Source organism: Mauremys mutica, chromosome 2 (genome assembly GCF_020497125.1).
Source record: "Mauremys mutica isolate MM-2020 ecotype Southern chromosome 2, ASM2049712v1, whole genome shotgun sequence".
Classification (NCBI taxonomy): Eukaryota; Metazoa; Chordata; order Testudines; family Geoemydidae; genus Mauremys; species Mauremys mutica.
In genome coordinates, this window is record NC_059073.1 from 234,708,831 (window position 1) to 234,731,369 (window position 22,539).

The 22,539-nt window shown below is 42.1% G+C and overlaps 1 protein-coding gene across 3 annotated transcripts in view; it reads left to right on the plus strand.

The window, feature by feature from the left end:
• Positions 1-22,539, plus strand: part of RAPGEF5 (Rap guanine nucleotide exchange factor 5) — a 231,490-nt gene that overhangs the window by 73,821 nt on the left and 135,130 nt on the right. For 2 of the 3 annotated variants that reach the window (XM_045007954.1, XM_045007953.1), the window contains exons 7-8: positions 6,100-6,148; positions 21,866-21,942. In XM_045007954.1, coding sequence (XP_044863889.1) covers positions 6,100-6,148; positions 21,866-21,942 — 126 coding nt within the window. The remainder of the gene's footprint in view (positions 1-6,099; positions 6,149-21,865; positions 21,943-22,539) is intronic. The other variant, XM_045007955.1, reaches the window with a different exon arrangement.

Consider the following 22,539-nt stretch of genomic DNA (forward strand, 5'->3'; position numbering starts at 1 on the left):
CCTGGCTTGAGGACACAGTTCAGGGAGTAGGGGGGTCCCCAAAACAAATTCCCTGACCTAACTAAAAGATGGTGCAGTCACAAACTCCATGAATGATCCTCAGGTTCTGAGATGACTCTGGACTCCTCAGTTACTGCAGAGGGGCTGGCAGGGATCCTCTTCAAGCATGAATCAGGCTGCTTCGTTCCCAAGATTTCCCCTCTCCACAAAGGGGTGCAGGGCTCAAGGTGCAGGTTACACAGCTGTACAAAAATCCAAACTGCAGTCTCCTAGCCCAGCATATTTTCTCTCTCTCTCACAGACACAGACGGCAGCAGCCCTGGACTATCGGGCAGAGCAGAGCTGACCATGTGGTGACTGGTCTCACCTAGGGAGCAGGAAGGCTAACTCAGCCTGGCTGGGGAAATTTCCCAGCAAAACTCTACAAACTGGGAATCATCAGTGGAGAAGGAAAAGCTCAGCTGAGGGATCTTGCTTTCAGATCCCTAGAGGCCAGTTTTCAGGGGGAATCCTGCATGCAGGCCTGGGACTCACCAGCTACCCATACAGGGCCGGCTCTAGGATTTTTGCCGCCCCAAGCAAAAAAATTTTTTGGCTACGCCCCCCCCCTTTTTTCATACCTCCGGCCCCTCCCCAACTCCACCCCTTCTGAACCGCTTCCCCAAATCCCCAGCCCCGCCTCCTCCCCCGGGCATGCAGCATTTCCCTCCCCACTGCTTCCTGGGGGCCCCCACGACCTCCCACCCTAGCTCACCTCCGCTCCACCTGCTCCCCCCAGTGTGCCGCCGCTCCGCTTCTCCCCACTCCCTCTCAGGCAAGGGAGCAGCGGTGCATTCAGGGGAGCAGGCGAAGCAGAGGTGTGAGCTAGGGTGGTGGGGCACAGGAAGTAAGGAGGGGTAGAGGAACAGTTCCCCACTCCAGTTCACCTCCACGCCGCCGCCTCCCAGAGCGTCCGCCGCTCGGTTTCTCCTCCCTCCCAGACTTGCTGCGCAAAACAGCTGTTTTGTGCACAGCAAGCCTGGGAGGGAGGGGGAGAAGAGAAGTGGCGGGGTGGTGCTCAGGGGAGCCGGTGGAGGCGAGTTGGGGCGGTGGGGGCACTTTTTCTCCATGCCCCTGAGTCAGCACTTATGATGGGCGGTGCCAGAATGCTGCCCCTAGAAATGTGCCGCCCCAAGCACCTGCTTGTTTTGCTGGTGCCTGGAGCCGGTCCTGTCCCCATACAGCCAGTCCTGGCCTTCTCCTGGCTAGCTCCAGACTGACTCAAAAAATGGCTTCTCCCCTTTCCTGAACTCCCTGGGAAGGGCCATCTCACTCCCTAGTGGTTGCTGGGCAGACTCTGAGTTTCCCTTGGCTCCCACTGAGTTGCCAGCAGATAGAGCTCCAGGAATCTAGGTAATCTCCTTGCGGGTTACATGTTGATGAGCAGGATGAGAAGAAGGGATCGTTTTCAGAACCTCTGGAGGTGCAATTGAGTAGTCTTCATTTGTCTACAGTTATAAAAGGTCTTTTTTTATTCTTGTTTTATTCTTTCCCCTTACTGTGACCATCACTGCTCGAAGCTGTGGAGCACTCTAAAGCGTCAATGGGACTACTCATGTACTTATAGTTACACACATGGTTTAAATCAGGGGTAGGCAACCTATGGCATGCATGCCGAAGGCGGCACGCAAGCTGATTTTCAGTGACACTCACACTGCCCGGGTCCTGACCAGCGGTCTGGGGGGCTCTGCATTTTAATTTAATTTTAAATGAAGTTTATTAAACATTTTAAAAACCTTATTTACTTTACATACAAGAATAGTTTAGTTATATATTATAGACTTATAGAAAGAGATCTTCTAAAAACGTTAACATGTATTACCGGCACGCGAAATCTTAAATTAGAGTGAATAAATGAAGACTCAGCACCCCACTTCTGAAAGGTTGCTGACCCCTGGTTTAAATATTTTGACAGAGCATGAGTCAGATTGCTCAGGACCATTAGTTCTTAAACTCAATATTAATTTCTGTTTCACTAAGTGGGCATGCTCAAACTTGTGCTTTTTATTACTCATGAAATAACAATTCATTGTTTATCTTCTGGTCTGAGGGAGGGCAAAAGGAACCTTACTGAGAATAGAGGTAATAGAGTTGGTTGAACATTTTCAAACTTTTTTTCAGATTGGAAACTTTTTTGCAAATGTTTTTCTAAAGTTTTTTTCCCAACAAAACTGGACAACAGAAAATTTAGTTGGTGTTTAGCTTTTTGGCTTTCCTTCCCCCCTTCTCTGTAGGGAAGAGTTTAAAAAAGGAGGGAGGTGTAGAATGTTCAGAGTGGACAAAACTGTGCAGGTTACAAGAACATTATTATGTTTATGTTGGATTGTTATATATGCTTTTGAATTAACCTTTTATCTTCAATGCTTTCTAAAAAAAGTCATCTTAGAAGTAATAAATCTGCCTTTTGGGATCAATAAAAAGGATATAGGTAGATTTTCCTCTGTTTAATTTGGGAGGATGAGGAGAAACTGGTGGGTTTGTAGATGGAGTGGGAAATATTGCAGATTTTTTTTCCTCCAGAAGTAGTAGTTTCCTGCAGGAAGCTGTAAAATAATTAACTCAATAACAAATTAAACTTCACTAGTGCCTTCCATCAGTGGATTTCAAAGCATGTTTGCTTTACAAACATTGCCAATGAATTAATTTAAGCCTCACAATATCCTGTGAAGTAGATCAATATTTCTGGCCTCATTTTATAGATGGGGAAACTGAGGCAAAGATAAATTAGGATTTGCCCTGGGTTATCCAGGAAGGGTGTAATGGAGTCAGGAATGAAGCTCTTCACTGCAAGACCATCCCTTTTCTCCTGCAATAAATCCCTGTTCTCCAGTAAGAAATAACAGCTGACAGACTGAATGGAATGAGGTAAAAATGTGTAAATACTGGAGATGATCATGATTTAGATGGTGTGGTGTGCCTTGCATTGGTGTATTTCACCTGTATGAGGGCAGAAAGAAAGAAAACACCTCCCTATAATATTAATTACCATTAGAGCTTTTGTCTTAAAACAATCTTTTTGAGGTGAAGAGCTGATTGTGTTGGTGATATGAAGAGATGTTACTGAGGAAATAAATACATAGCACATGCTTGCAAAACCCCAGCCCAACTCCATCACAGAGAACTCACCTTAGCCCCTGGAGTCACAAAGCAAACACACAAAAAAAACAAAACAGGAGTACTTGTGGCACCTTAAAGACTAACAAATTTATTTTAGCATGAGCTTTCGTGAGCTAAAGCTCACTTCTTCGGATGCATAGAATGGAACACACAGACAGGAGATATTTATACATACAGAGAACATGAAAAGGTGGAAGTATGCATACCAACAGGCAGAGTCTAATCAATTGAGATGAGCTATCGTTAGCAGGAGGAAAAAAAACTTTTTGAAGTGATAATTAAGATGGCCCATAGAAGGTGTGAGGAGAACTTAACATAGGGAAATAGATTCAATTGGTGTAATGACCCAACCATTCCCAGTCTTTGTTTAAACCACAGTTAATTGTATCTAGTTTGCATATTAATTCAAGTTCAGCAGTCTCTCTTTGGAGTCTGTTTTTGAAGTTTTTTTGTTGCAAAATTGCCACCTTCAAGTCTGTCACTGAGTGGTTAGAAAAGTTGAAGTGTTCTCCCACTGGTTTTTGAATGTTATGATTCCTGATGTCAGATTTGTGTCCATTTATTCTTTTGCGTAGAGACTGTCCGGTTTGGCCAATGTACATGGCAGAGGGGCATTGCTGGCACATGATGGCATATATCACGTTGGTAGATGTGCAGGTGTACGAGCCCCTGATGGTGTGTCTGATGTGATTAGGTCCTGTGATGGTGTCACTTGAATGGATATGTGGACAGAGCTGGCATCGGGCTTTATTGCAAGGATAGGTTCCTGGGTTAGTGTTTATGTTTATGTTGTATGGTGTTGTATGGTGTGCGGTTGCTGGTGAGTATTTCTTCCAGAAAACACCATTCTGGCCACTATGGATGTGGAAGCCCTCTACACTAACATTCCACACGAAGATGGACTACAAGCCATCAGGAACAGTATCCCCGATAATATCACGGCTAACCTGGTGGCTGAACTTTGTGACTTTGTCCTCACCCACAACTATTTCACATTTGGGGACAATATATATCTTCAAGTCAGTGGCACTGCTATGGGTACCCGCATGGCCCCTCAGTATGCCAACATCTTTATGGCTGACTTAGAACAACGTTTCCTTAACTCTCGTTCCCTAACACCCCTACTCTACTTGCGCTACATTGATGACATCTTCATCATCTGGACTCATGGAAAAGAAGCCCTCGAGGAATTCCACCGAGATTTTAACAATTTCCATCCCACCATCAACCTCAGCCTAGACCAATCCACACAAGCGGTCCATTTCCTAGACACTACTGTGCTAATAAACGATGGTCACATAAATACCACCCTATACCGGAAACCCACTGACCGCTATACTTACTTACATGCCTCCAGCTTCCATCCCGGACACACCACACGATCCATTGTCTACAGCCAAGCTCTAAGATACAACCGTATTTGCTCCAATCCCTCGGACAGAGATAAACACCTACAAGATCTCTATCAAGCATTCTTAAACCTACAATACCCACCTGCTGAAGTGAAAAAACAGATTGACAGAGCCAGAAGAGTACCCAGAAGCCACCTACTACAGGACAGGCCTAAAAAAGAAAATAACAGAACACCACTAGCCATCACCTACAGCCCCCAACTAAAACCTCTCCAGCGCATCATCAAAGATTTACAACCTATCCTTAAAGATGATCCCTCACTCTCACAGATCTTGGGAGACAGGCCAGTCCTCGCTTATAGACAGCCTCCCAACCTGAAGCAAATACTCACCAGCAACCGCACACCATACAACATAAACACTAACCCAGGAACCTATCCTTGCAATAAAGCCCGATGCCAGCTCTGTCCACATATCCATTCAAGTGACACCATCACAGGACCTAATCACATCAGACACACCATCAGGGGCTCGTACACCTGCACATCTACCAACGTGATATATGCCATCATGTGCCAGCAATGCCCCTCTGCCATGTACATTGGCCAAACCGGACAGTCTCTACGCAAAAGAATAAATGGACACAAATCTGACATCAGGAATCATAACATTCAAAAACCAGTGGGAGAACACTTCAACCTTTCTAACCACTCAGTGACAGACTTGAAGGTGGCAATTTTGCAACAAAAAAACTTCAAAAACAGACTCCAAAGAGAGACTGCTGAACTTGAATTAATATGCAAACTAGATACAATTAACTGTGGTTTAAACAAAGACTGGGAATGGTTGGGTCATTACACCAATTGAATCTATTTCCCTATGTTAAGTTCTCCTCACTCCTTCTATGGGCCATCTTAATTATCACTTCAAAAAGTTTTTTTTCCTCCTGCTAACGATAGCTCATCTCAATTGATTAGACTCTGCCTGTTGGTATGCATACTTCCACCTTTTCATGTTCTCTGTATGTATAAATATCTCCTGTCTGTGTGTTCCATTCTATGCATCCGAAGAAGTGAGCTTTAGCTCACGAAAGCTCATGCTAAAATAAATTTGTTAGTCTTTAAGGTGCCACAAGTACTCCTGGTTTTTTTTTTTTTTTTTTTTTTTTTGCGGATACAGACTAACACGGCTGCTACTCTGAAAGCAAACACAGAGTTGCAATGCAATCACAGAGGGAAAACAAACATTTGACTGAGAGGTGAGGAAGCTTTAGGTACATGCATGAGAAGAAGTTTGCAGAGAAAATAACTCATATGCCACAGTCAATATATCCCCTAGAGATTAAGCCAAAGTTTACATGAAACTAAAATGACAAAAAGTCACAGCATTCCCAGTTGACAGAAAAATAGGTTTGCTGGAAAACATGGGTCAGGTTTTAAAACCAAGAGAAGAAACAAACTAGTGAAACATCTGTATTATTCTATATGCAATGAATATCTGAAGATTAATGATGCGCTGTATCTTGCCAATACCACATTTTTTTTCTGTTTAACTATATATTTATAACCATAATCTTTTTCTCATGTGTTAGGTACAGAAAGAACTGGCTGCTGTCATTGCTTTGAAAGCAAGAAAGTCAGGTAAGTACAGACAGTTGGTCCTTAATGGGGCTTTTTAACATGGTTCTCCTCTGTCATTTATTGAAGTATTTGATTCTTCATTGTTGACTTATTAAAATGTAGGTTGTATTAGAAAGCAAGAAATACAAAATCTCATTCCACAGTAAAGGACTGTGTGGTGGAAGAGTCTCTTGTATCAACACAATATAATTACTGTGGTGTTCCCTCCATCTAGTATCCCACCTGATAAAGTGTAAAGGCAGAATAGTTGCTGAGAATGTGAACTGTTTGGGGCTGCTTTAGTTAAGTAAGTTTTCTGTTTGCTTATATTTATATGTAATAATGTACGTTTGTACTAAACAAATAAACAGTTCTTGATTTTGAATTTTGTGATAGTTCTGTTAACAAGATTGTGGATTACAAATTTTTGTGTATTTTCCCATTAATGCCAACTTCGTTTTGGCCCTTTTTAATTTTTTTTTTTTTAATGCTTTGCTATGTCCTTGTTTGCTGGGGTATATTTTGCTGCTTTCTATTCATTTCCTTTTACGTGATTTAAAGTGACAGCAAAAGTGCCATCAAGAGCATGTTGCCTTAGGACTTGTCTACACTACACTGGTGTAGTACAACCCTCCCAGTGTAGAGGCAGTTATATCTGTATAAAGGTACTTTATACTGCCATAGCTATTTGCATAGAGGAGCGGGATACCTATACCAGTATCAGTCACCTTTATATTGAAATAGCAGCACCCACACCACACACTAAGGATTTTACCATTTAAAAAAATTCGTACCCCTAAATATGGTTGCCAGCTTTCTAATGGCACAAAACCGAATTCCCATTCCCCGAGGCTCTGCCCCTTTCCCCCTGCTTCTGAGGCCCCATCCTCACCAGCCTGGGACAGGGGCTTGGGGTGCGGGAGAGGGCTCCAGGCTGGGGCAGAGGATTGTGGTGCGGAGGGAGGTGGGGAAGGGCTCTGGGCTGGGGGTGAGGGCTCTGGGTGGAGCCAGAAATGAGGGGTTCAGGAGAGGGTACCCACCTGGAGCAGGGGGTCTGGGATGCTGGGGGCGGGGTGAGGACTCTGGCTGGTGGTGTGGGCTCTGGGGTGGGGGCAGGGATGAGGGCTTGGGGGGTTAAGGAGGAGGCTCCGGGCTGGGGCAGGGGGTTCCGGGTGTGAGGTCCTGACGGCGCTTATTGCCACTCCCAGAAAGCGGCCCCCAGATCTCTGCAGCCCCATGGCACATGGGTGGCCAGGCAGGCTCTGTGAGCTGCCCTCGCACCCGCAGGCACTGCCCCCGCAGCTCCCATTGATCGCGGTTCCTGGCCAGTGGGAGCTGTGGAGCTGGCATACGGGGCGACGGCAGCGTACGGAGCCTCCCTGACTGCCCATGTGCCTAGGGCTGCAAGGACCTGGAGGCTGCTTCTGGGAGCTGCGTGGAGCTAGGGCAGGCCGAGAGCCTACCTTAGCCCCAGGCCCCTGCTGTACTGCTGACCAGACTTTTAACAGCCTGGCGGCAGTGCCTTTTCGACCTGGCATTCCAGTTGAAAACCAGATGTCGGGCAACCCTACCCCTAAATTAAATAGTAATACTAGTAGAACTTTCAAGGGTAGGCCAGGCCTTTCTAATGCATTATTTTAAGCATTTGGTATGGCAGCTCAAATTTGCAAAAAGCTACTCCTTTGGTCCGTTTAACTAGTGCATGCTTGTTTTTGTTTTTAAAGAGTAACATTGCAATTTGCATTTCTTAATGCCCCTATGTTGGAGTATTGCATGGGTTGGGTGTTCTGGGGGCCCTGTCGGGGTGGGGAGTGGTTGGATGGGGCGTGGGAGTCTCAGGGGTCTGTCTTAGGGGTGGGCGTGTGGATAAGGGTTGGGACAGTCAGGAGACAGGTAGGGGGTAGGATCCTAGGGGGGCAGTTAGGGTGGGGGAGTCCCAGGATGGGGCAGTCAGGGACAAGGAGCAGGGGGGGTTGGGAGTTCTGAGGGGGGCAGTGATGGGGTGGAAAGTGGGGAGGGAGTGGATGGGGGTGTGGCGGTGGCAGGACTAGGGTGGGGCTCTCCTCCCCCGTCCTCTTTTTTTTGATTGTTGAAATATGGTAACCCTACTGGCATGTTGATGTGAGATCCATGGCGGGGGCATGTGCCACTAGTGTAAGGGAGAGGAGCCCCATGGCTTCTCTACTGCACATCAGAGCTGGTGTAGTGTGGCTTCCTTATGTACTGACTAGAACTTGAACGTATGAAAGAATGTGCTTCCCTTTGTAGAGATCTCTTTAAAAGGTTTTTACGGATTTGAACTCCTCAAGACAGGAATGTTTTGCAGAAGCCCATGTGTTGGTTGTATTTTTTTATTACATTATCCCTAAACATTTCCTATTGAGCTTTGGTTAGCACTTCTGTTCAGGGCAAAAATGGGTATTTTGCTTGATTAAAGGACTGTGGAATTTGGGCCTGAGTGATTTTAATTTCTGGAAGTGCCCCTGCAGTGGTTTAATTATTCTGACAAAACTGGCTGATTTGTGCTCTGATGTTATTTTTCTATGATACTGATAGTAGTAATCACTTGGTCACATTGTCTGTCTGCCTTTATACAGCACTCTTCATGCAAACATTGTAGTCTGCTTTACAAAAAGGTGAATAATATTTGCTGTGCTTGGGCAGGGTAAATATTGCCTCTGGGTACCTAGGGGAAATGTGTGTTTTTTCTCAGAACTCCACTCTTTTTCCTGTTTTTTTTTGTTTTTGTTTTAAAAATTAAATAAGAATTGGCTGTGGTACATGCTCAATGGTAGTAGAGGTTTCATCAACATATGAAAAGAAGCAATTATGACTGTTTCGTATCTTGTACCCAGAATGCTTCTAGCAGATTAGAGATTTTTGGTTAGGCTGTTTCTAATAAGAAAGTGCTTTGAAAGTTAAGAGAGAGACTTGAACCTAGTTTTAGTGGAAAGAGGCACCATGTTCTTGTCAATACAGGACCATACTTGATGGGGAATCTCAGTTACCAGTAAATAAATAATTCTATTGGGGAGTTGAGAAGAGGATTATGGTCTTCCAAGAAATTACTGGGGGAAAGGGACAAAACTAGGGGGCAATTCACAAATGGCAGAAGCAGAAATGGAAAACTCAAACAGAAAACCCCACTCCTTTCAAAGCAGTGGAAAGAAAATGAGAGAGAAAGTTATTGTGACATTCATTTCAATATACGTATGTTGCTCAGATATCCTTGTGACTGACATGGTACAAGTAGATAGATATTTTGGAATTCTGCACACACAGTATTTTAAGCCAGTATCTTTGAAATAAAAAAAGGAAGAATAAGTTTCACCACTCCTGAAGCAGCTGAATATCTCAGCAACATTGCAGTGCCCAGACACCATTGTTACAGTTTTATTTGATTAGAATAAAACTCATTTTAAAGATGCCTTGCAAGAGAAAAAATGGGTTTGTGCTCTTCTTTGTGGTATATAAAGCATGCATGACAATTGCTGTTGTTCCTATTAACCTTAGAAGTTGTTAGATGAATTAAGTCTTGTTTTCCTTGGAGAGACTGGAGTCGTCTTAGGGAATCCAGTAACTAGAGCAGGACCTTTCTCAGCCTTAAATTACAGGAATGTTGGTGTTTTGAATTATTAATTTATTTAGATTATTTTTGTTGCTGGTAGCTCCCATAATGTTCCGTTTTTCAAAAATTGAAGGAGACAGTCTCTTTCCTCAAGAGTTTTTATAAGAGAATTTTCATTTGTCATAAGAACATAATGGTGTAAATAATCTGTCATGTGTAATTTTTGTATTTACTTGTTAAACACAGACTGTGAGGTCAGCATTGTATAGGACACACAAATCATCAACTTCAAGCAGATTTTCACCTATCTATTTTCAAAATGAGGTAAAGGATAGATGACCAAAGATCAATGCACAGAATATGGAAAACTTCAGTGTATGTGCTTAGCTCTGAAACACTTTAAATTCCTTTTGAATTTATACTCTTGCAAGCCACGGTACCTTGAAAGCTGAAGACAGATGCAAAACCTGCAGTGTGAAATTAACCTGGTTCATTTTGGCTTTTTTATGTAGCTGAAAGTCTGTGAGGATTGAAAAAATGTATTCCACTTTATGGAACAAAATAGCAGTGACATTTGGTGACTATGGTGTACATATTGCCCTGTGGAGAAAACTGGAAAGGTTTAAACAGATGAGAAAAGATTTAACTTGTGACCTTGGTATCTCTAAAACCGTACTGCCTTTTGTGGTTTTTTTTTTTTAAAGGAGTCTTTTCAGTGGGCTGACTTTATATCTCTCTCTCTCTCTGTAGATAGATAGATAGATAGATAGTGTAGCCAGGACCTTATTTCACTCTACCTTTCAATTCCTTCAAATGTTCAGTTCTTAAATACAAGGGTTAAATTTAGAAGTGTGTGTGGGATAAGATAGAATTCTCATAAAAATGTTCACTTCAGAGTAACATTCAGCACCATTTCAAAACAATGACATAGGAGCGCCCCACCTTAGGTAGGTACTGGTAGTGTTATCTTAAGCTCCCCTTCACCGTCTGGTGTTCCACTCTGATGGTTCTTACTGAATCATAACTGGAAAAAATAGCAAAATCTGCAGGTCTTTCTCAAAAGCTTTGCTGCCTTGTAGCTATAAGTAAAAGATGCAGCTAAAAATGCAATCAGCAATATTGTACTTGAAACGATTGCATGTCCTGAAGTAAAGGGCAGCCACACTATCTTGTCTGAAATGGCCTTTTCAAACCACCAAAGTTGTTTGTATAGTTGAGGGAACATGCACTAGATTGACCCAAGCTCCTGTATGATTCTGGAAGGGTCATGCACTGCAGTAGACCTGCCTCTGGTTCACAAAGTTTGGACATGGCTCCCTTTAGTACCAAAGAATTCAGCTCTTTACATCATCCAATTAAGCTTACATGAAGTGTTCCTTCCTATCAGCATCTTAATATCCTTAATGCGCTGCGTCTGCATTACTCCAACCCTTAGCTGTGCTGTGAGCTCAAAGATCCACTGGGTACCATGTGATAGATTTATCATACACTGAAACAACAAAGCTGCACCCTTTTTTCCCCATGTATATTTAACAGCATGTAAAACACACACCATTTCAGGGTATTAAAAAAGTCATAGGAGAGCTCTAGTGAGTTCAGTGAAATCTGCGGAGTTACACCAAGGAAGAATTTGGTCCTGTTTTATTTGATTTTGCAATTAATTTGAAATTCCTGGGATAATTATTTTAGCACATTTTATAAGGAATTTGTGCATAAGAAATTAATAATGCACAAAATTATGTGTATGACGCATATTGCCTACATAGCATCACAGAGTAGGCAAAAGTGAACTGCATCTCATGTTTCAAGGTTTCAGACAGTCATTTGCAGAGGTAGACATTTTTTTTCCCCTGAAGTATTTTGTGTTAGGGGTGTGTGTGTGTGTTTTATGTTTTTTGTCTCCTTCCTCTGAAGCATCAGAGATGGCCACGGCTGGAGATGAGGCATTGGACCTGGGTTGGCTAATGCTCTGAGGTGGAACTGAGCGTTCTTTCTCTCAGGTGCTTAACTGGCTGTTCTTGATCACATGCTCAGAGTCTAACTGATTTGCCATATGTGGGGCTGAGATGGAATTTCCCCCCCAGGTCAGATTGGCTGTGACCTTGGGGAGTTTTTATCTTCCTCCGCAGTGCGAGGCATAGCTCGCTTGCCAGGTTCATTTTGATCAATTTCCTGCCATTGCAGGGTCTTTGGGCACTGGTGCACCTCAGTTCCTCCTGTTCTTTTCCTATGGCACATAATAGTTTAGTCTCTTGAGGGTTGTAATACTTTGGTCTAGTTTCAGTTATTTGGTTTAGTATGTGGGTTCTGGCTGCCCTTGGTGGTCTGTGATATTCAGGAGGTCAGACGGTATGATTTGGGTGGTTCCTTCTGGCCTTAACTTCTTTGACTATGAACTAAAGTATAGTCAATGTTGGTCCAAAAAGAGGTTCTTGGGTGTATGTTTTGATTGCATTCGCTCAAATGAACATATGAGACTTCTCCAAACACTCAGAATCCTCTTTGTTTCGTTTTCAGACTGAGCATGCAGAACACTTTATGTGAAATAGAAAGCAGTCTTTCACCTCACACCAGTTGTTAGTCTGCTCAATCTCTTGTTCTAACATTTCCGTCTCTCTCTCTCTCTCTCGTTCTCTCTCTGCTTGCTGGCAGATGTCAATGTCCATCCACAATTGCCAACTTTCATGTGGTAAATAAGCACACCGACTTTCACAATAAACCAAAAATCAACTAATCCCATTTCAAACAAGGCCAAAACAAGCCAATCCCTAAGAACCTCAACACTCTGTGACTAGATTTTCTCCCCCCCCCCCCCATGTAGTCCGGGACTGTGGTGGGCCCACTGTGCACCCCTGACTCTCTTCCTCCCCTTGCCCCTGCTTGCCAGGAGGTGATTTAGGAAAAAAAAAAGCAACAAGTCAAACAAGCTGCAAGCCAAAAACTAACCAACAAGCCAAGTAAGCCAAAAACAAGCCCAATTTCTGCATTTTTGTGTGTGGGTTTGTCATGTCTGTGTCCAGCAGTTAATGATCTGTCCCCCACCTTTCCACAGTTTTGCTAAAATGCATTCTGCTCCAGTAGTTGTCAGGTGACACTATTTTTTAAGATACAGTAGCATTCAGTGCAGTTCAGAGTTCTCTGGGTTTAAATTTAATGCTCAGGTGAATGAGAAGCTAATAGTACTGGTTAGACAGGTATGTTTAGAGTATATGGACACACAAGAATTTTCCCTGACTCTCCCATTGCTGTAAAAATTATTTAGTTATAACAGTGTGGGATTATTTAAAGTTATTGCACCTGATTCTTCACTGCTTTGCTTCTTGAGTGAAATAGGTAGAATCTTTTATTTGTGCAAATCTTACACTTGTGCACAGGAAGCAATTTACACTCACTTTGCAGTGCAGTAAACTACACAAGGTGCAAGGCAATGAAGAATCAGACTTACACATTCCAAATGGATCAATAAGCTGAGTCTGTATTCAGGGCCGGCTCCAGACCCCAGCGCGCCAAGCGCGCGCTTGGGGTGGCATTTTGCCGGCAGGGCGGCAGGCGGCTCCGGCGGACCTTCCGCAATCATGCCTGCGGGAGGTCCACCGGAGCCGCAGGACCAGTGAACCTCCCGCAGGCATGACTGCAGATGCTCCACCGGAGCCGTGGGACCAGCGGAACCTCCGCAGGCACGTCTGCAAGAGGTCCCCCGGAGCCGCGGGACCGGCGACCGCCAGAGCGCGCCCCGCGGCACGCCGCCCTGCTTGGGGCGGCGGGATTCCTAGAGCCGCCCCTGTCTGTATTACAAAATAAGCATTAACTGCTTGTTTAGCCAGAGGTATGTTTCTCAAATGAAGTCCTTGTAGAGCACAAACATATTATGTGGAATTTGGGCAGTCAAATGTGGAGCAAATGGTAAGTAATTCATCACAGAATTCAGCTGAGACGGGACAGTCAGAAAGTATTGGTAAACAAAACTTAGATATACAATACATGTAAAAATCATAATGAAGCCATTTCTCTAATATAGGTGAATTCCAGAACATCCTTTACTATACTGGATATTATTATACTGTTGCAATAACAATGGTCCTATGATGCCAGCGTTCCTGTGTTTGACAATTATTTAAACTGAGATATTGTCCCTGTTGAGGTCATTCAGTTACAGTGGAGAGGAACTGAACACTAATAAACCATTCTGTCTGTAATGTGGTGTCAGACAGACCAAGTCTACATTTTTAAATTGTCATTCTGCTCTTTTACTGACACTGGTTTTGCTCTGTTTAGATTTCAGAGTCCTACTATAGCTATTATCTGCTGCTCCTTGATAAAACTGCAGAATAAGAGAAAATATTATTGCGTTTTGGGAGGAGAGAGAGATCCTGTTTACTATTTGAGATCTGAGAAATGGTTTCCAGCATTAAGACCCTTGGGAACTATTTTCTTTGTGGAAACTAGACCACCATAATGAGTACCTTCTGTGCAAATTTTAATATTAGTTCTACACCTAAGGTCAAACAAAAGTTAATGACCATTTGCACACCAGAGATGTGAAATCAACCTTACATTTCATGGCCTTGTCATTTTAAAACAAACAAAAGGCTGGAGTAATTTATATTTAAATTGATTTAAATTACAAACCATAAATATTAAGAGCACCTTAGAACACTGTTTGGGAGGAACTAACATCATTATCAGTGCAGGAATTCAATCCACAATTTACAAACACATCTATCCTGTTCAGTGCCTGCTGAGCATTCCTAGATACAAAGTTATCAAATGATGCTCTAAGCAGGATTCTTTCTTTCTTTAATAATTTTTATGTATCTCTTTATTTTTTTAATTAGCTGATTTACTCAGCTGATTGCACAGCTGTCTGGGCAGCACTTTCCCAAGGGCCTGCCAACTGTTTCAGAGATATGTCTGGTACTTGGTGGAAGGAAATTGACTACAGTAATTTGCATATGTACATGCATAAATAGCAGGGAAGAGTGAAGAGGCTTAAAGACAATTTCAGTATTTGTTTCTGAAAAGAACCATGTTAACCCTGAGTTTTCTAAGCTACATATTTACAATAACTCCTGGGAATAGATCACAGATTTATACTTTGAATGAAGAAGTGGGCAAATTATTTTCAAGAGTTTTTTTCCTTTTTTTCCCCTCTGGGATTATGACAGTATCTTGTATTACAGCTTCTTGGGTTTTCATGGTGTTCAGCCATTTATTTATTTATTTATTTATTTTATTTTCTTCATATCTATATGCACGACTGGGAAGATAGATGCAGGAGGGTGCTTGGACTGGCTGAGATCAGTCCCAAGAGCTGAGTGCTGCAAAAGGTTAAATCCACCTTTGCTCCTCCTTTTCCCCCCATTTTCTCTCCCTCTGCCCTAGTCTGGCACTAAGCATGGCTCACCTAGACTGGAAGATCTGGCCTTTAGTTCCCACAATAATGTCAATATGGGCTGCTCATTATCCCCGTCTGGAATATTAATATTCATCAACAGCCATTATAATATAGTCAGATCATTCACAGTTGCCAGAGCAACCAAGCCACTCTTGAGCTCAGTTGTCCCCTCCACCAATGCCTGGGGTAAATAGATAGGCCTTGCAGCATATACCCAAAGATTAACAAGCAATATTGCCATCATGAGTCAGGCCTCAAAAAATCATGAAATTGTCTTAGAAATCATGAGATTTCTAAAAATAAATGTGGGTTCTGATTTTTGAGCCTCTAGAGTGCACTTATGTTACATTTTCAAGCTTTTCTCCGCAAACATGAGGGCTAGAATTTTTTTTTAAAATGAAAGATGAGATCCCCATTATTGCTTGTCTCCAGGAGCTGAGGATTTAAGAAAAATGCCAAATATTCTGAGATGCATAGTAATAGTAATGGCAGTTACATGTAAACATTTAAATAATTAGCCATCAAAGTTAATACCCTACTAAGCCAAATGGAGGAAATTCACACCTCTCCTGGTGTTATTGTTCCAGGCTGGCTGGCTGCTGAATCAGAATGACGATATTGCATTGGTTTGTATTGTGAAGGTTATCTTTGCAACCCAGAAGGGAACTGGTTGCATTTAGAAACTTCTTTTTTAAAAAAGCAAGCAAGCTGGGTTGCTGCACAATACAGCCACACCTCTGGGAAGAGCTGAATGCCATAGGTTCCATGGATTGCTCCACACGTGCAGATTTCCATGGTTCTTTCCACTCTGGACATGGAAAGATGGTTATGCCCACTAAAGAGTTGCCACTGTTTTTAAATAAAACTGATTATTAAAAATGAAAGTGTATATATTTTTATTCTGTGCTTGTCTATCCATCCTTCCATCCTTTTATATTGTCTCTGTGTTTTAAAATTAAATACCCCTAACTCTACTTGATATCTGGAATTGTGCATAACATCCACCCCTTTCCCAGTTGCTTAAATCTTCCAATGTGTTCTGTCTACTTTTGCACTGCTTTGATAATACAAGCAACCCTACTTCCAGTTCATCCTACCATTAGAGGATTCCCCTGCCATTGGAGGTTTCCTCAAGTGGTGTATCGGCTGCTGGACTGTGACCCTTCCTGGCTGCTGGTGCAGACTGTGTCTTGGGCCAAGGTATGTCTATGCCCCAGTAATCTCTAGCTGTGTATGGCTAGTTTAATTAGAGCAATCTCAAGGCTGTTCCAGGTCATGCTATGGGTCTAGCCTTGTGTGAATTGGCTCCAGGATCAAGGGAAAGGACAGGTGACTTAAAGCCATTTTTCTCCCAACAACGAAATAAGTCTGGAAACCAGATAGTCTGGAGTGCTGAGAAGCTGTGGTAATATATACTAATTAATGACCAAATGGGAACTCGGAGTTGCCACATCATATGCACAAATGTTTGATATTAAAAATTCACATGCATGTTATGACTCATGCAGAATAGTGTTTTTTATGAATATCTACTTTTTAAGAGGGGCAGCTTTGACATTTTAAAATTTTGTTTTTTTCCAAAGCTGTAGTCCATATTAATTTCAGTTTTAAAAGCAGTAAAACACCTAACTTATATTTTTACGCCTTTACAGTGAGGGCAGCCATCTATGTGAACCCTATCCATTAAGATGTTAGCGTGACCCATGAAACCCTCAGTGCCAGGTGGCAAGGGGTTTACAAGAATATCCTGATTCTAGTATGTACACTCTGATTCATCTAAGAATGTCATGTCTGGTCTTAAATGAAAGCCAGGATCACACTGGTCATTAACATGATTGTGAAATGTATGTACAGATACTATGCAAGGAATTATGTTTATGTAGGCGTACTGAAAATATGCACTAAAGTCTGTATCAAGAAAGAGATGACAAATAAGTTTTCTGTCATATAAAATAATTTTTTTCGCCCGTCTCTGTTGGCATGTAAATTAAGAATTTTAAGCCAAAATAATGGAGAGTCATTTACATATGAAGTTAACATTGGGATGTGAAATCAACAGGGAGGCAGCATACCAGAGAATAAACCACAGGGGATTATCTTGACTTCAGGTATGGACAATGAACTTTGGGGGATGTAAGAAAGAGGCAAGGAAGACACCCCTTTATCTTGAGCCTGTGAAATAAATGAGTAGTGCATTTACTTTCATGAAAGTGGGATCACAACCAGCCTTAGTTGAAAATGCTGCAAAAGGCTTTGGGTGAGATAAACTTCATTACAAAGGAGGCTAGCATAATAGTTTAATCCCCCTAGAAAGCATGTTATGGTTTTGTTTTGTATGTAATCCTTTGTTTCCATTACGCTTACTCACTATTTCTTGAATCTTTGATGATAAACTTATTGTTGTAAATATATCTCAGTGCTGTGGTGTTAAGCCAGAGTTGAATCATACAAGGTGGTTTGTACACTGATCCCTTGGGCCAGTAGACCTCGTATTTCTGAGAGTCTTCAGTAGATAAGGGGCTAGATACTACAGGGGAATACGTCAAAGGGACTCGAAGACTGGAGTGCTCCTATTGTTAATCTGCATGGCAAGGGTAAGGCCTGGCGTAGCTTAGGGGAAAATGCTTGGGTGGCTCACAGGCTGATGGTGTCAGGGAGCTGACACCTAGTTAAGCACAAGCAAATCTCTCTCAAGCTGGAAGTTGTGGTGGGAGGTAACAAGGTGACTCACTGTCCTGGGTAGCATCACAGTTGGTACCCAGCAGCTCTTGCTGACAATTTTGGAAGGACAGAAGATACGAAGTCATGCTCCTTATGGTGTAACCCATCTGCTTTCAGGTCCAAATTTTTAAAATTGTCCTCTGAAATTGTGGCTGCAAGTTTTTGTGCTCAGCCATCAATGTGTAAGGAACCCACAATCATTAGAATGCACAGATCAGGTAATTAGATATCTAACAGTTTGCACTTGCAAAAATCTGCTTTTTGCATGCACAGAACTTGGAAGCCTGGAAGCATCTGGTCTGATGTCAGCTGAAAATTTGATCCTCAGCTTCCAGCCATTCAAAACTAAGATTCTTGTAATGGTCCAATGTATCAAACTTTTAACCAAAGTGAAACAGGAGGAACAACAGAAATTAGGGAGCATTAGTGGTGGTGTTGGCACACAGAATGCCTTATCCTTTCTTAGGGAATATCTTTGTTGGAATATAGGACAGACATGGTTGAAAAAAAATTTGGGATAGTCTTAGGTTTGCAAACCTTACTGGCCAGAGTTTTTTGCTTTTGAAAAATTAAGGAGACCAGATGGCTTATATAATATCTTTTATTGGAACAAATTCCATTGTGAGAGGGGCAACAGAATTTGGTCCAATAAGATATTATTTCGCCCATCTTGTCTCTCTCCAATATCCTGGGTCAGACACATCTACAACAACACTGCATACATTTTGAAAAATTAAGGGCAGTTTAAATGCCGCTTCAAGTAGCTCTAAACTGCCAATGTTTGTATGTCTGGGGGAAGAAAACGGAGTGTGGGGACAGATGGGACAGGTTGACTGACATCAGGACCGGCAGAAGCTTCCTAAAAAGTGGGAGGGGGGGGGCACTGGTGTGAGAACTAGGGCCTTGCCCTCATGCCACCCCTTCTCCCTGAGTCCCTGCCCTTGCACTGCCCCTTCTCCCCATCCTCGTGCTGCCCCACCTCTTCCCAAGACCCTGCCCGCTCCCTCTCACCTCCTCCCCATCACTTGCTGTTACAGCCCATAAAAAGTGGGAGGGCATAGCCCTCCCATTTTTAAAAGTGATGTAGTCATGGCCTCCTGCCCCCACCCCCGTTCTGGAGCCCTTGACTAAGATAAATGATTCTTGCTTTGGCTCATCTCTAACCTACAATACATGTTACAACAAGTGTGTTTTGAAGTCTGTAGAAAAAGTAATAGCTTGCTATTTTTTTCTTGCTAATGCCTCTGGCCAAAAATCGAACAGTTAATTGAAAAAAAAATAAACAAAAAACAAACCAGAAAATCCTTTGAGTTGATATTTTACATGCCAAGTTTCAGCCCAGAACTGATTTCTCTGGATGATTGGTAGACCCTTGGAAGACAGGGATTTAAAATGGAAGTGCTGACCCAACTTTAATTTCAGCCATATGAATGATGCATGATTATTGTGCATCTAAGTGAATATTCCATTAAGGTTAAAGTAAGTTATTTCTCTCTAAAACAGCCAAAAGAAATTAAGTAAACCTTGCTTAGCAAGAATGATAATCCCCTTGCATGTAAATACCCACTGTCTCTCCTAGAAGAGTTATCTACTCCCACTATTGGAAAGATCCCTGCTGTAGTCCACAGGGGAGCAAGGAAATTAAATCAAGCCATGGCCTGGTGACCATTAAAGTCAACTTTCTGAACTCCTTAAACTAATTTGCAAATAGCCACTTTTGAACTGCATTTTAGCAAGCTAATGCTCATTTAACATCTTCACTTTTTCATTCACAGTGACCTTTCCTGTAGGTTAAAAGAAAGGAAAAGCTGTAGGTAGAAAGGGATTGGTTACTGTACATTCGTTAGCGGGGTTTGCTGCCTCTAGTTGCAAACCTTTGATATTGTTTGTGGAGCAATCCATAATGTATGGATTTAATAAACTGTGTTGTCCTTCATTCTTACTACTATTTTATAAGAGAACTTTTCCTCTGGTCTGGACTACGTGTATTGTGAAGAGAGAAGCAGAGTTTATACTGGCATAGAAGGAAGTGTGGCCTGGTTCCAGAATTTGCAGATTTTTACATGCATGTCACACTTCAGGAACTGTCCCAGAATCAACATTTGCGTAGGAAGCATTTTCCCATCCCACCCTTACTCTGGTCACTTTTGCTGTAGCTGAATTTTCAATGTCAAAGCTTTTTTTTTTTATGTAAAGTTAATGAAAGGGGGAAATTATTGCCTATTTTTTTTCATGTTATGACTGAAATTCAGCTACATACACAAGCCCATTAGGGCACCAGCCTATACCATTATACAGCCATATATTTGTTTTATGTGTTTGAGTTCAAGGGGATGTTCATGGGTTCTTATATCAGCACAGAAGCACTGTGTGGTTGTGTGCCCTTCTTTCCTGTGTGTGAGAACTAATTTATACACATAGAATTTTCTGAGTTATACAGTGATATTTCTAAGAGACTGATCTTGCTTTTTTAAATGTTTATAGCTGGAATATGCAGTAACTTTTCCATGCACAAATCATGATGAAGCTGTAGTTAAGGGTTGATAAACCCTCCAATTATACACTTTGATGTTGAGGTGTTTGTAAGAGTGATTGATTGGAAAAAAATATGTTCACCTGTGGCTCAGAGGTGTGATTTGTGACTGATGTAGCTATGGCTGGCAGAAGTCCCTAGTTTAGATGCAGTTATACCAACAAAACTGTGCTTTTACCAGTATAGTTTGGTTTGCTCGTGGAGTGGGGGGTAGTTTCTGGTACAAAGTGCAGTTTTGTCCATATAAGCTGCATGCACACTAGGTGTGCTTTGCAAGTATGGTTAATACCAGATGTAGACCTTTACTAGTAATGGAGTACGTTAGGTGCAAAGGTCTGAATAACTCTGTGTAAAGACAGGCCCAAAGGCCAAGTCTACACTAAAAAGTTAGGTCGGCCCAGCTACGTCACCCATGGATATGAAAAATCCACATCCGTGAGTGATGTAGCTAAGCAGACCTAACCCCCAGTGTAGACAGTGGTAGGTCAATGGTAAAATTCTTCCATCGATTTAGCTACTGCCTCTTGGGAAGGTGGATTCTGACACTCTACAGTGGCAAAGCTGCAGCTGTGCTGTGGTAGCAGTTTAAGTATAGGCATATCCTTGAGTTAAATACAGTAAAAGCTGTTTCATCCAGCATGTTGAAGGACTGGGTGGGGGTTGCGGGTAAGTGAAAAATGCTGGTTAAGGGTGGGGGTTTGGGTGTGGGAGGGAACTCGGGGTGCCAAATCGGGGCGGGGGGAGGGGCACTCACCTCAGACAGATCCCCACAAGCGGTGATTTGTCATGGCTGCTCCTAGGTGGAGGCATGGCAAGCAGTTCTGCATGCTGCTCCCGCCCCGGCCTGAGCACTGACTCCACAGCTCCTATTGGCCAGAAACTGCATTCAACCTAGTAAATTTGGTTTTGCTTAAATCAGAAATATTGGCGTGCAGCTTTGTTCTGGCACAATTTACTGGTGTTTAACAGTGTTAATTGAGCTTAAAACTAGTGGAAAATAACCTTCAAAATGCTCATCTCTGCAACCATTATTTCTGTGATTATTTTGATGAAAAGCCGTGGTCTTTGGTATTAAAAGATTGAGATTATTTTGTTTACATAGAACTTTCCAAAAGGTGAGGTGAGGGATATGTCTGCTTACTTCATTCTGTCAAAATTATCATCAATCTAATGAAAGCAAAGACATGAACTTTTTAATGTTGTTCTTTATGAATCACCAAGCCTTACATTTTATTTCTTAGAAAAGATTCGTATTTCCTTAAAACCCACCAGTTTGTCCAAAACAACTTATTAATATTATTTATTAGTATGAATAATTTTTACTTTTCATATAAATTTTACAGACTAGAAAAAGTAAGACACCGAGTGATTTGTCCAAGATCTCTCTGAGTTAATGAGAAAGCTAGGATTACAACCCTGCTCTCCTGACTTTTCCTGTTCCTTCTAACCTGGATCATGATACTGTGTATATCATTGTGATTTAAACCTGCCTGATTTCAGTACTCTCTGTTTTTGTTTTAGCAGTTCATCAAAATGAAGAAAACAGCAACCAGGAACCAAAAAGGCCAGAAGACTTCAAATATGCTTCTGATGCACAGGTAAATATATAAAAATAATATATTTGAGGGTTTTTTTCAGACCAATAAGTTGAAGATTCCCCTTTTTTGGGTCTTTAGCACGGGAACATGGACCTCTACCTATGTTCTAAGTAGGCAACCTGTATGAGACCGAAACTGTGCTAGATTTTTGCCTCCCGTAGTTATTTACACTAGACTGATCACATTGGGAATGAAACTTGTGATCTTGAAGTTGGAAAGGTGTTCTTAGATCGCATCTCAATTCTGACTTTCTACATAAAAAATACCCTGTATCCCTCATTTTATTTTCAAATTGTATTTGTTTTTAAGTGGTATGTGCATGTGACATGCTGATGGAATTTTAATAACTAAGTTGATGTGGATTCTGAAGACCTTTTTACTGACCTATCTTTGAGGTTTTAAACCCTTGAACACTCAAAATACTATATGTAAACATAGCTAAGTTATTAAGATCTACATTGACTTATTTCTCCCAGCCTTGTCTTTGTCTCTTTTTTTTTTCCTCCACTTCTAGCCCTAAGCTTAAGGGGTGTTAGGGATCATAGAGATCTGCTAATATACCCAGATAATCTTCTTTTTAATATTATCCAATTTCCC